This window comes from Periplaneta americana, chromosome 14 (genome assembly GCF_040183065.1).
Source record: "Periplaneta americana isolate PAMFEO1 chromosome 14, P.americana_PAMFEO1_priV1, whole genome shotgun sequence".
NCBI lineage: Eukaryota > Metazoa > Arthropoda > Insecta > Blattodea > Blattidae > Periplaneta > Periplaneta americana.
In genome coordinates this window covers 55753496-55767835 of record NC_091130.1, presented here as the reverse complement: position 1 = coordinate 55767835, position 14340 = coordinate 55753496, and the positions used below count along the sequence as shown (strand labels likewise).

At 34.8% G+C, this 14340-nt stretch overlaps 1 protein-coding gene across 4 annotated transcripts in view; it reads right to left on the bottom strand.

Annotated features, from left to right (window-relative positions):
- The window catches only part of Ac76E (adenylate cyclase type 2 Ac76E), a 1046273-nt gene that overhangs the window by 494009 nt on the left and 537924 nt on the right, over positions 1-14340 (bottom strand). For all 4 annotated transcript variants that reach the window (XR_011335836.1, XM_069845293.1, XM_069845295.1 and 1 more), the window contains exon 5: positions 9417-9548. Coding sequence is in view for 3 of the 4 variants with exons in the window: in XM_069845293.1 (XP_069701394.1) it covers positions 9417-9548 (132 nt within the window). In the remaining variant the exon portion in view is untranslated. The remainder of the gene's footprint in view (positions 1-9416; positions 9549-14340) is intronic.

The following is a 14340-nucleotide window of genomic DNA, read 5'->3' as shown; positions in this document are numbered from 1 at the left end:
TCCGGGGTCCAGCACCGAAAGTTACCCAGCATTTGCTCGTATTGGATTGAGGGAAAACCCCGGAAAAAACCTCAACCAGGTAACTTGCCCCGACCGGGATTCGAACCCGGGCCACCTGGTTTCGCGGCCAGACGCGCTGACCGTTACTCCACAGGTGTGGACTCTGGAATATATGAAAATAAAAATGGCGAAAGCAAAAAGTATAAAAGAAAAATAGTGGAAAAGAACGTGTGAGGAAGTGATGATAACGCAAAAAGGGACAACAAACAATTTTACAGGAAGTAGTAGCTACACGTAATAACATATCTTCATAGAACCATTTAGTTCTTTATTTCATTTCATGTAGTGTTCTCCCAAGGGCAGGTCTTTCACTGCAAACACAGCTTTCTCCAATCTTTCCCATTTTCTGCCTTCCTCTTTGTTTCCTCATATGATCCATATATGAAGAGTCCACTGCAAGAATGATGGATGTCACTTTTTTGTCGAAAATAAACCAAGACTGTCAATGCATAGCTTAAGACATATAGAATGTATATAGAGAGTTATATGGCATTAACACTGATAGTCATTGTCCAGTAATGATCGGAAAATCACAGTTAAGCTTTGAGCGCTAAGCATATCAAACTTTCAATCGCTTCTCCTGCAAAATGTATTCCAAATGACATCCATCATTCTTGCAGTGGACTCTTCATATCTTAATGTCGTCTATCATCTGATATCTTATTCTACACCGAACTCTTATCCCGTTCACAATTCCTTCCAGTGCATCTTTCAGTAGGCAATTTCTTCTCAGCCAGTGACCCAACCAATTCCTTTTCCTCTTCCTGATCAATTTCAGTTACATTCTTTCTTCACTCACTCTTTCCAACACAGCTTCATTTCTTATTCTGTCTGTCCACTTCACACGTTCCATTCACTTCCATATCCACATTCCAAATGCTTCTATTCGCTCCTCTTCACTTCGTCGTAATGTCCATGTTCCTGCCCCATCCAATGCCACACTCTATAGAAAGCACTTCAATAGTCTCTTCCTTAGTTCTTTTTCCAGAGGTCCGCAGAAGATGCTCCTTTTTCTATTAAAAGCTTTCTTGGCCATTGCTATCCTCCTTTTGACTTCCTGGCAGCAGCTCATGTTATTGCTTATAATACACCCCAAGTATTTCAAGCTGTCCACTTGTTCTACTGCCTGATTTAGAATTCGCAAGTTTATCTCCTGTATTTTTCTTCCTATGACCATGCTCTTCGTCAGGCTATGTATATTTTATTTCGGTTACATTTGTAATGTGTATGACAGACTGTGGTACGAACTTAATAACGTTTAAAGCACAGTCTAGTATATACAGTCACGAAGCCCAATACGTAGTAAATATGCACCCATAGATAGTTGCTCACCACCAGGATCGCTAATATCGCCTCATTACAAACAATGCGAAATAGTACCGGCACAGTCTATTGTTTCTAGTACCCTCATAACTCAAACTTCGTGCTGTATATAGTCGACTGTTAAAATAATAAACAAGTTCCACGCAATTCAAGAGATTTCATAAATCTCCTGTCTCCTGTCACTTTCTTTCAATTTTTTTTATTTTCTAAAAATCATCTGAGCTATAGTAATCAAAATGATAACCTTAATTGATTTATATAATAAAAAAATTAAATTAAAAAGCTTAATTGATAAGGTGAATTTAAGGTTACCTCATTAATAGACCTACCAGCCAAATTTACGATTGAACTCTTCTGCAAAATGTATCACAGAAAGCTTTGATTCAGTACATCTCAGTAGGTTAAGGTGATTTTCAGATTACCTCGCGAGTTATTGCTAAATATAAGATTGTATTCTACAATTAAAGAAAGGTTTGCTGCAAACAAATCGGCGACACTCATATGCAGAATGTATGTATGTATGTATGTATGTATGTATGTATGTATGTATGTATGTATGTATGTATGTATGTATGTATGTATGTATGTATGTATGTATGTATGTATGTATGTATGTATGTATGTATGTATGTATGTATGTATGTATGTATGTATGTATGTATGTATGTATGTATGTATGTATGTACAGTATCTACGTACGTATGTATGTATGTATTATATATGTATGTATGTACACTATGTAGAGTAGTGGCAAAAAACAAGACCGACTCTTGTAGCTGATTTCAGAGCCTTGTTCACTCCAGAGCAAGATAGACTGGTAACTAATACTTTCATGGTTCGAACCCTATCTGGGAAGAAAACTTTTTATTGTTCCTTATTCAAATTTATTCCCAATACTTCTCTATTGCAGCGATATTTTACTACCTAATTAACTTATTATTCTCAGAACATGAATTTTACCAGCAATCGAAAATTATTGGGAATAAATTTGAATAAGGAACAAAAAAAAGTTTCCTTCCCAGGCAGGATTCGAACCACGAAAGTCTTACTTACCAGTCTATCGTGCTCTGGAGTGAACAAGGCTCTCAAATCAGCTACAAGGATCGGTCCGGTATTTTTGCCACTACTGTATATGTGTGCATGTGTACATATGTATGTATGTATGTATGTATGTATGTATGTATGTATGTATGTATGTATGTATGTATGTAGGTAGGTAGGTATGTATGTATGTGTATATATTATATACATATACTGTATATATAATGTGTGTAATGTCTAAATGTAAAACGCTGTTACACACATGAACGACTGAACGCCATTTACTTCCCTCTGGAATGTGTTCTGTCTGCTCGTAAAACGTAGACTACGAGTGTGGTTTGTTTAAGCCGTTTTGACAACAGTGGGATTTGGTATCGCATCCGTTAGGGACCTGCAGACCCCTCTGGTGGCTTTGCTTGTCAGTTACGGAGCGGGTTCACTTGTCTTCATATTCCCCCACCCCCTCAAATCTGCTGACCTCGAAATGATGTCTATTATTCTGTTAATTGGAATCGCAAAGGTATTTACAGACCAAGCCGTAGAGGTCACAGACATATCAAGATGGCGTTTTAATTTCGTTCTTCTCTCTCCAGAATATATTAACGTAAATTGAGTTCAGCGGTGTGTAATGTCAATTCACTTCATAAATCTTTCTAGTGCGAAATGCTCGGCTGTATTTCGGAGAACAGAGCACAACTCTAAATTCTTTAAATGACTGTCATTCTCTTAGCAATACCACATCACACAATTATTTAACGCTGCATACATCTAGTTCATTATTCACCTACAGTCTATCCATCCACTTACCTATCAATCCACGTGTCCCGTGGATCAGCTAACCAAATTCGCCTCCTACAAATCTGTCCGTATGTCCACCCCAACAAATATCCTATATTAGGCCAATGTTCACTCATTTTTTCCTCCATTGTCCTTCCTTCCTTCCTTCCTTCCTTCCATCCATCCATCATCCATCTACCCTTCATCCATAGATCCAACCATCCGTCCATTCATTTGTCTCTTCATCCATCCACTTATATTTCCCTCTCTCCCTTCGCCTATCTGTCACCAACCCATCCATCTACCCATCCGAACATATAAATATCTATTTGCTGACTAATTCTTTCATCTGTTTACCCATCCATCCACTCATGCATTTATTCATCTGTCATTTAAAAAATCATGGCAACTATGTTATATCTTTCGAATAACCAAAAATGTGGTTAGTTCAGTAAAATATACGTTTGAAAACTTGTTATACATTGTACCGGATGCCATCGCCAGTTGCGTCTGTGTGCATTGGTGGCTAGTTGACAGCACACGCAAAATCAGTATGCTAGAGACTGTGCTCCAATATGGATGTAAGTAAAGTTGAACAGCGGCCATACGCGGAAATTGCATTTCTTCATGGCAGAAATGCTTGTCAGTGTTATTTTGAGCGATATATATATATAGTATGAAAATAATACAGTAACTTTCAGAATATTTTTCTCCTCTGCGATTCATGTGGCTATTAAACCAGCGAATCTGGATTGTATTCGGTCGTATTCTAGGCAGATAGGATGGTGTGTATTGCAATACTGTTTGTTTAGTGTTTTTTTTAATGATTGTGCTGTGTGCAGATCATATGACCAGTCACTACCTGAGAATGTTGAATGTAGATTTAAAATATTTCCAAGAATGAGGGTCGAATTGGTGAGAAGAGCTCAGTAGTTGAAGTTTAATAGTTTTTGTTATATTCCTGAGTCGATTATAAAAGAAAGCGACAAATAGATTCAGTTCACCTATCTATTAATTCACCCATCCATCCGTCCACTCATTCTAGCCATCCATTCATTAATTTATTCACTTCTTCCATACATCCAACCTCACTTCGACTATTGCGACGTTTTGTTCAGTGATCTCAAGATTGATTCCTCTCAGAAACTACAGCGTGTTCATAACGCCTGCGTCCGCTTCATTTGTAATGTTCGATAGTATCATGATATATCACCTTCTTTCGAGAAGTTATCATGGCTTAGGTTACATGAGAGGAGAAATCTGCACTCGCTTTCTCTCTTATATCGAATTATGCACACTTCATCCCCCTCTTATTTATTCTCCCGTTTCTATACTCTCTCTCGCTATCATAATATTAATACGTGATCGAAACTCGATAACACGCTAGAAATTCCACTTCACACATCATCTCTGTATTCCTCACCATTCACTGTTGCTACCTCTCGTCACTGGAACTCTCTGCCGCCTGACGTCAAGGGCTGCTGAACATTGAAATCTTGCAAAACCAAGTTAAAAAATTATAATCTTGATTAAACAACTTTTAACTTTTAAGTTATCTTATGACGAGTTGCCAAACTAATTTACAATATGAATCGCCCCATGCAGAGAGGACTTCAGTCCATTAGACCAAGTTTTGAGAAAACTAAAGAAAACATTCTGTACACTGTACTCCTTTCTGCATAGAACTCTGAGCCTGACGCTTCGGTTTCTATCTTTCCAAGCATTAGACTGGATACCTTTCTGCACAGGCCCATGGAGCCACCCATAAAGATATAATTTCCATCGATATCTCGTTGTTTTTGTTTATTTTTTTTTTTAATTTTGTGACTGAAGCCCTTATCTACATGGGGCGATTCATGACAAGTGTTGTACAGTATTGAATGTTTCTACGTATTCACATTTTTATTTAATATTCTAGTGATATTTAACTTATTTTATCTTTTTGTTTTCATATTTCCCGATAACGGTATATCTGTAATGTGATAACTTGAGCTATATATAATCATAATTTTCCTTACTGTGTGTACCTAAAAATGTTGTGTTCATTTTATGCTTTGTATTTCACTATTTTATTATTACTATTATTATTATTATTATTATTATTATTATTATTATTGTCTTATATTTTTATATTTTGTATATCTCATTTATTTTCACCTACTATTCACATGTTATTATGCATTTTTCTTTCTTTCTATATGTTATACAGTATATATGTCTGATTTCTACTGACTTATTGTTTACATTATATTATGATTATCTTTTTCAGTTTTGCGTGTAAATTTGTAGTGTACTTTACTTTGTAAATTTGTATCGTTTTTTGTAACGCAGTTTTACTCCTGGTTGAGTGTTAGAGAAGGCCGCATGGCCTTAACTCTGCCAAGTTAAATAAACCATTATTATTATTATTATTATTATTATTATCATTATTATATTATTATTATTATTATTATTATTATTACTATTATTAACTCCATTAATCGATCCAATTCACTCTATGTTCGTATTTAGTTAAGGAAAGCAGGATGAACTGTCTTAAGTACTTTAAACCATGAAAAATATGTTTTAATGCAAAAAACATACACGAACATTTTTAAAATATTTATTGTTATTGTTATAATAATAATAATAATAATAATAATAATAATAATAATAATAATTATTATTATTATTATTATTATTATTATTATTATTATTATTAAGTATATCGTATTTCATTTTATTCGGCTATATATTTAACGAGCTGTATCAACTACTAGGTTATTTAGCGTCAATGGAATTAGTGATAGAGATATAGTAATTGGCGAGATAAGACCGGGGACTCGACTGATTATTATTGATTATCTCACATTCATCTTACATTACACTGTAGTTGGAGAAGACCTCGGAAAAATCCCAAAGCACAGCTCAGGATCAGTAGTCAAATGCTCCTAACGCCTGAGCTACCCCGTATTAAACGCTCCTAACGCCTGAGCTACCCCGTATTATTATTATTATTATTATTATTATTATTATTATTATTATTATTATTATTAGCAGCAGCAGCAGTAGTAGTAGTAGTGTCTCACTCATTTGTCTGGTTTCTCAGGTGCATGAAATGGACGTCATCATTTTTAGTATTAATAAAAGGGTCACTTTAGCTATTAGATCCGTTATACGGCGGCAAAAACACATAAACACAAGAGCCATAAACCATTAGCAACAGGAATTCATAGCCGGAGACGACTTTATTAGCTTGCAGGCAAATTTCACAGTCCAACATAAAAGTGGAACCATTCGTAAAGGAAAGATGGTGAAGTACTGACCGTGCGAAACGAAATACTGACCGCGTGGAAAATAAGAGTGAGAATAATATAGACAGTGCTTACAGTGGAGAAAAATACTATTAAAAAGACTAACAACCCAGTAATGTGCTTGTTTAGTGAACAGGAGATTCGAATTCCATAGCACGATTACCAATGATGAACGAATGTTCCAATTATCATTATTTCAAATATTTCTTTTTTCAGTAAAGATCTGGAATAATATATTTACACCGTATTCACGATATAGTACGCTAAAGTCACTTTATAATTGCAGTAGTAATAAATACAGAGTGAGACATTTCAAACAAAAAAGTTTAATATATTTTTTACTCGTTTTTGCTTCCTTTCCGGGATAAAAACTGATTTACATGAAACATTTCATAGCGTGTTTAGGGAAAGTCATTGATTTAATCCCCAATATGCTCAGTTAATTTCTCAATTCAAAAGAGCAGTGTATTATGATAATAAATGAATTAAATAATTTTAGTTTCGTCCTTTAAATGTGCAGAAATTTGATCTGAACAAACATAACATTTTGAAATTCTTTCCAGAACGAAAAGGTACACTGCAACGAAATAACAAAGTTCTATTCCAGAGAAAATTGTCCTAATAGCATAAAAAATGTGCGCTCCAAATATTATACATGTAGCATTAATAGTTCCGTAGATTTATAATCTTTTGTATGAGAATAAAGCAAAAATTGAAGTTAGGGGAAATTGCAATCACAATTCACCATCATTTAAATGAGTAAGCGAAAACTGTTTTATGCTTTCAAAATTATGTAACAATGTGTAAAATATTTATATGGAATAAAATAAACTACACAGGAGAAAATTTATTTACTCTTTAATTTACATACAGGTTTGTGTTATTTATCTTTACTGGTGACTTACATTTTGTGTCTAAAGCTGACTAGCAAGTCAACGTTATTCGACCTTAAAAACGAGCGTCTTGGGTCTATTCCAGAAAAGCAAAGTAACTCTACAAGTAAATTTTCTTATAACTAATACAAATCACATAACTCTGTTTTACAATAACTCAGGCTTGCAGAACTGGGCACCAATTGTAGCGTTACGTCACTAACCCCTTCCTTAAAACCCCGCGTCATTAACTTGGTAGGGGAGGGGATTTATATTCAGTGTCTGCCTTACGTGATTGCGTGCGGGCCACAGATACGTCATTCAACGCCGGTAGACTGTGGACGGGGAACCAACGCTTTCCCCATGCTTTCCACCCCTCTCTCGTCAGTTCTGTATCCCTGCAGTAACTTATTGTACATCTATATACCGGTACTTTAATACATCTTACCGATTTCAAATATTCAAATACAACTTGCATTGTTCTGTTTCATAAAGTTTCACTAATTATTGTAGCTTGTACTATTTCTCCTACTGGTGAAAGAAAGGTGACACTCTTAAATGTTACTGGTATTTTATATGATATATTTACATCAACTGATATAAATATGTAGTGAAAGTGATGGTAAAGTTAAAGAGATTTAACGCGTATGTAGGAAAAGAAGAAACGGTTCTATTTTTAAACAGCGCACGCTACATCAAAACCTTTCCATGGGATGACGGTTAAAGCGCCTACACAAAGAAGCAAAGTACTGCAACGAGACATCAATTAATAACTACGCTAACCACACTGCTTTTCATCACACACAATCAGCCTCAAAATACTTACTTTCGATTGTTTGAAAAGCAAATAAATAGATTAATCTTAAAGGTGCAGATTGTAGTGTTTTACTTAACGACGCTTCCGAATGCAAAAGTTATTCAGCGTCGAAATTGAATGAGAGTGCGAAATAACTGACAAATCCTGTCTAGTTCTTTATCCAGGATAGAGTTCATTTACGTGCCGTAAATCTACAACACTGGCCTCCCAGCTTCACTTTCTGCCCTAGAGAAAGCCCTGTTAAAGATTTTATAGTTCTTAAAAATCAATCGCCTTCATCTGGATTTGAACCTCTGTTTTTCTCTTCAAACAGTATAGGCCTATTATGAAATTAGTTTACAATGTAATACTTCAATGTTTCTGAAACTCACTTCGCTCAGTGATTAGGGTTTCCAACTATTTTTGAAAAAAAAAAAAACGGCAGACTAAGGTGGGGAACCTATTTTACGCCACAATAAGTAGCGCAATATCAAGTACCCGTTAATGAAGTAAATTATTTTATTTTCATAAGTTGGTAGTTATAACTCCTCCAGAATATATTTTCCGTCCCATTTTACGATCACCATATGATACTGCATACTTAAATCGAATACACTGAACTTAGTTCAGACCAGAGAGCTGCAAAATAGCGCTTACAACCGGTTTAGATTCTACCGGTTATAGAACATCCATCAAGGTCGGGCAACCGGTCGAATATTCGATTTTCAACGCCTTATGTTTTGCAAGTAGACGGAACACCAAGCGCACTTCATCATACATGAAACCGACATTTTCTGAGTACACAAACGGAGTAATAATTGTAGGAAATTTACTTTGTCTTATTAAAAAATGTATTTGCTTGATATAGGTCTACAATAATTATTGATTGGACAGTTCAATACACTTATCTTCATAACTAGCATATAAATGAACAAATGGACAATGGTAACAACAAAGGAAATAAGTGTAATGCAGAATATGAAATCTGGTGCGTAAGAAAATGCAAGAATAAAATAAATTACAATTACTTACTAAAAGGGAGAGCAAATAAGTACATAGGCCTACATTCTAGTCTAATATTTATATTTTAAATTCAAAATGCATACCTCTAAAACAGTAGTTGTTAATACATAATGTATTTTAATTACTCTAAAGAGCTGCATTATTATTTCATTAATAAATCATTTTTAAGAAGATAGAGTGTTATTAACAATGACGGTCTTCGGACATATGAAACATACTTATGGTACTTACATTGGAATTAAAGATGCAGAGGCCGATGAGAGCTATGGTGCACCCAACCGCTGCAATTAGCAGACAGTTGAGGAAAAGCGAATGCTTCAAGCGGTCGCAGTACCGCTTGTACAGGTCCTCCAGCTCCATCACCTGAAGCAGAGGAACATATTTCAACAACTAAACAATTGAATGATTTACAATGGAACAAAACCACCTATTTTAGTACAGATATCCGTGTAGTTAATTTTGTCTTATTAATTAGAGCTTATAGGAAAACTAGAGAACTGCTACAGTAGCCTATGGCACGTAGTAGCCTATGCACAAGCAAACAGAGTGCTTGTCTTCTGTCTTTGAAATGGCTAAAGCACAAGCGACATGGGGTGGTATGCATATAGTTGTAGCTATTACCTTTTGCTTTGACTGTAGAAGATACCTGAAGTAGAAGTATATACTTCGTTTTGTATGCATAAACATGATACTACTACGAAGTACGTACTACGCCGGGGTAGTATAAACTATCAACACTATTTTATTATATCGATTAGCGATAGTAGTTAGGGTTTATCAGTGATGACTTATTGGTTTTCACCTTTCATGCATTTATGTTAATAATTTCTTGGTGGGAAAATTGATTGTTGTCCTCAACATATGGTTAGTTTAACAAGAAAATGGACAATTACGACGGAGTGGGTAGTGTAGAAGAGGGATAAGGAGAATAATATTGTTGTTTGTTAATCTACTAAAAGAATACCTCACTTACTTACTTATTGGCATTTAAGGAACCCGGAGGTTCATTGCCGCCCTCACATAAGCCCGCCATTGATCCCTATCTTGAGCAAGATTAATCCAGACTCTACCATCATATCCCACTTCCCTCAAATCCATTTTAATATTATCTTCCCATCTACGTCTCGGCCTCCCCAAAGGTCTTTTTCCCGCCGGCCTCCCAACTAACACTATATATGCATTTCTGGATTCGCCCATACGTGCTACATGCCCTACGCATCTCAAGCGTCTGGATTTAATGTTCCTAATTATATCAGGTGAAGAATACAATGCGTGCAGCTCTGCGTTGTGTAACTTTCTCCATTCTCCTGTAACTTCATCCCTCTTAGTCCCAAATATTTTCGTAAGAACCTTATTCTCAAACACCCTTAACCTATGTTCCTCTCTCAAAGTGAGAGTCCAAGCTTCACAACCATATAGAAGAACCGGTAATATAACTGTTTTATAAATTCTAACTTTCAGATTTTTTGACAGAAGACTAGATGACAAAAGCTTCTCAACCGAATAATAACACGTATTTCCCATATTTATTCTGCCTTTAATTTCCTCCCGAGTATCATTTATATTTGTTACTGTTGCTCCAAGGTATTTGAATTTTTCTACCCCTTCAAAGGATAAATCTCCAATTTTTATATTTCCATTTCGTACAATATTCTGGTCACGAGACATAATCATATACTTATTCTTTTCGGGATTTACTTCCAACCCCATCGCTTTACTTGCTTCAAGTAGAATTTCCGTATTTTCCCTAATCATTTGTGGATTTTCTCCTAACATATTCACGTCATCCGGATAGACAAGAAGCTGATGTAACCCGTTCAATTCCAAACCCTCTGTGTTATCCTGAACTTTCCTAATGGCATATTCTAGAGCAAAGTTATTCTAGACAATGCATCTCCCTGCTTCAGCCCGCAGTGAATTGGAAAAGCATCAGATAGAAACTGGCCTATACGGACTCTGCTGTAAGTTTCACTAAGATACATTTTAATTAATCGAACTAGTTTCTTGGGAATACCAAATTCAATAAGAATATCATATAAAACTTCTCTCTTAACCGAGTCATACGCCTTTTTGAAATCTATGAATAACTGATGTACTGTACCCTTATACTCCCATTTTTTCTCCAATATCTGTCGAATACAAAAAAAATCTTATCAATAGTCGATCTATTACGCCTAAAACCACACTGATGATCCCCAATAATTTCATCTACAAATGGAGTTAATCTTCTCAAAAGGATATTCGACAAAATTTTATACGATGTCAACAAAAGTGATATTCCTCGAAAGTTACTACAGTTAGTCTTGTCCCCCTTCTTAAAAATAGGTACGATAATGGACTCCTTCCATTGTTCTGGTAAAATTTTCTTTTCCCAAATTGCAAGTACAAGTTTATAAAAGAATACCTAGCATTATTAAACAAGTCGCAAACTCCTATCGCAAGAAGTGATAAAGAAAAAGCCATTCAGGCTATGAAAGTTGAGGTGAAAGTTTACAGCGGAAAAAAGTTCACGAAAAGCAAATTATGAAGAAAATAAATAACATGAAAGGTAAAGTAAAGTAAAAATCAGTCGGGCCCAAAATGCAGTCATTAAATTTGCATGTTTTTTAAAGTAAATTAAATGTAATATAAATACATCATAGAATCATTTTTCTAAAAATATATTATTTTTAATAACAATAACAAAAATCAACTAACAGAATTCCAGTTGTTATCTCAAAATCAACATTTGAGTAGTCCATTAAAAACTTGATCATATAACTTTTTTTTTTATTTGTAAAACCTATATAACTTCTTATAATCATCGTTCTGATGGTTCTCAACTTTGTTTGACGGATTTTCTAGCGCGAATTTGCATAAATTCTGCCATTTTAAACTGTACAATCCCTTATGTTAAGCTAACGATGTCTTAATCAGGGCATACTAGGGTTTTTCTTAGTTTATACTTAGAAATAGAAGTATATACTTCTTGTGATGCATATAAATAGTAGTTTATACTACCAATTCTAGCATAAACTAAACACAGCCTTCCAGATCAACTTTCTTCTATGCAGGAAAGAATTTACTATAGATTTTATACATAAAGATCGTAGTATATACTACGAGAACCTTAGTAATAGTATTTACTTCAACTTTATGCATACTACCCATGTTGTTACTATCAGACGAGGCTAGTTTATTACACAACGGTGCGAGACTCGAAAGTAGACCAAGGATTTGCATGAAAATGCATGTTTTTTTAATACATCATATTTAAGAAATGCTCATATATATCTTTGCATTTTGAACGAAGAATAATCGAATAAGACCAATTTTATTTTGTATATTGTACATATTTCAACAGTTGTGATGAAAAATTTAAATTTAAATTTAACATTGCATACAATTACCTATGTTATAATTCTTAGACGACTTTCATGCACGTTTACCATGAAACTCTCCTTGAAGTGAGACGGATGGTTGTAATATGTTTGGTTATTTATGCGCTTGGTTTGAGTCAGTTCCCAAGAAGAAAAAAAGGAACAGCTTATTCACAGTTCAGAAAAGCTACCAGGTAAAATAAAATAAAATGAAATAAAATAAACAATGATAATAATAATTATTATTATTATTACCATATGTAAACATATTTTTACTTTTATGATAATCATAATAAAAATATGATTATGGGATAATTTCAGTCCCTGAATTCGGAAAGAAACATCCAATTCTATGGGATCAATCCTACATTTCTGGATTATTGATAAATCCCTGATAATATCTTAGCTTGCATAAACATAAAAACACTTAAACCGATATGCAATTTAATTCCTAAAATGTTAGTTTTTATTGAATATATAATTAAGAAGTTCAAAATAGATATTAATTTACACCTCTAAGACATGCTAGGAACACGTAATAAATAAAAAAACTGTTATCTTCCGTCAGAAGTGTGGCTTAGTAGATTCTCTTTTGTATATCAAACCGGACTTTTTTCGATAGTGTGATCCACCATCATAACTCCGTCTCAACGTTCTTGGTAACGCTTTTTCATTGTAGTAATGTCCTAATGGAAGAGTTCTTCTCTTTTGAGGGGAAAAAAGTATAAGTGTGGGTGTAGAAAATGGAGGTTCAAAGACATGCGGCAGCCCAGGTTTTTATAACTCTCTGTGAAGATGGTTCGCCAAGTCTACATCATTTGGGAGTCTTTGTGTTTCAAGAAATCCAGCAGTTAGCGCTTTGAAAGCTTCCTAGGCAGGCATTCAGTTTCGTGTCAAAAGCCAGATCTTTTAACGGCTTCGTGGTTTGAGGACTAACAAAAACACCCTTCTTCAACTGACGGATGGAAATATTTCTCTTAGATGCAGAGATCTATACCCACTTTTATCGTCAGCTTTAACACGTATTTTTAAAGAGGTGTAATTTTATGTGCACAAATAGTAAGACTACCTTAAGCGGGTCAATCAATGTGCAGTACCATTTTTCACATTTATTTCACTAAGCGTCTCTTTCAAGCTAGTCTCACCCTTCAGAGTTTTTTCTCTGTATCTCGGCTGTCCCATACACAAAAAAAAAACAACAACAATACTATTTAGCAGCTCCACCTTCAAACTAAGTAGTAAAGCAATCACTTTAAGTTGCAACAAAAAATTCCATTGAAATGTCTCATATTTAATAGTGTTCAAAACGATGTCATATTTCTATAGTTTTCTTGCATATCCACAGTATGTGCAATAGAAATATATAGCATTTGGTTACCAATACGTAAAAGTACTGCTTTCAACCTGAATTTCGATGCGTCGATGAAGTGACGGCTTTCGTGTGTGGTTCATGATAATTGTAGAGTGATTTCATTAAGCCGCTGACGAGTATACCTTTGCACAGTTTAATATTGCGAAAAGAAGAAGTTTCATGTACGATCTCTGTGTACAAATATTTATACCGGGGCTAAGAAGTTTCAATGCTTCATCCTGAAGAAATGCACTGTTCCGTCGATAGGCTATAGGAGAAAGTCAATGTTTACCTACTTGTATTATAATACGCGGAGCAAGTTCCCTGTAATCGGCAAGCATCATGTTTAGGTAGAACACGAAAATCAAGGAATATTATGGACAGTAAAATATCGATCATACGGGTATTTAATAGTAGTTAATTGAGCCGTTCAGAGCAGAAGTGG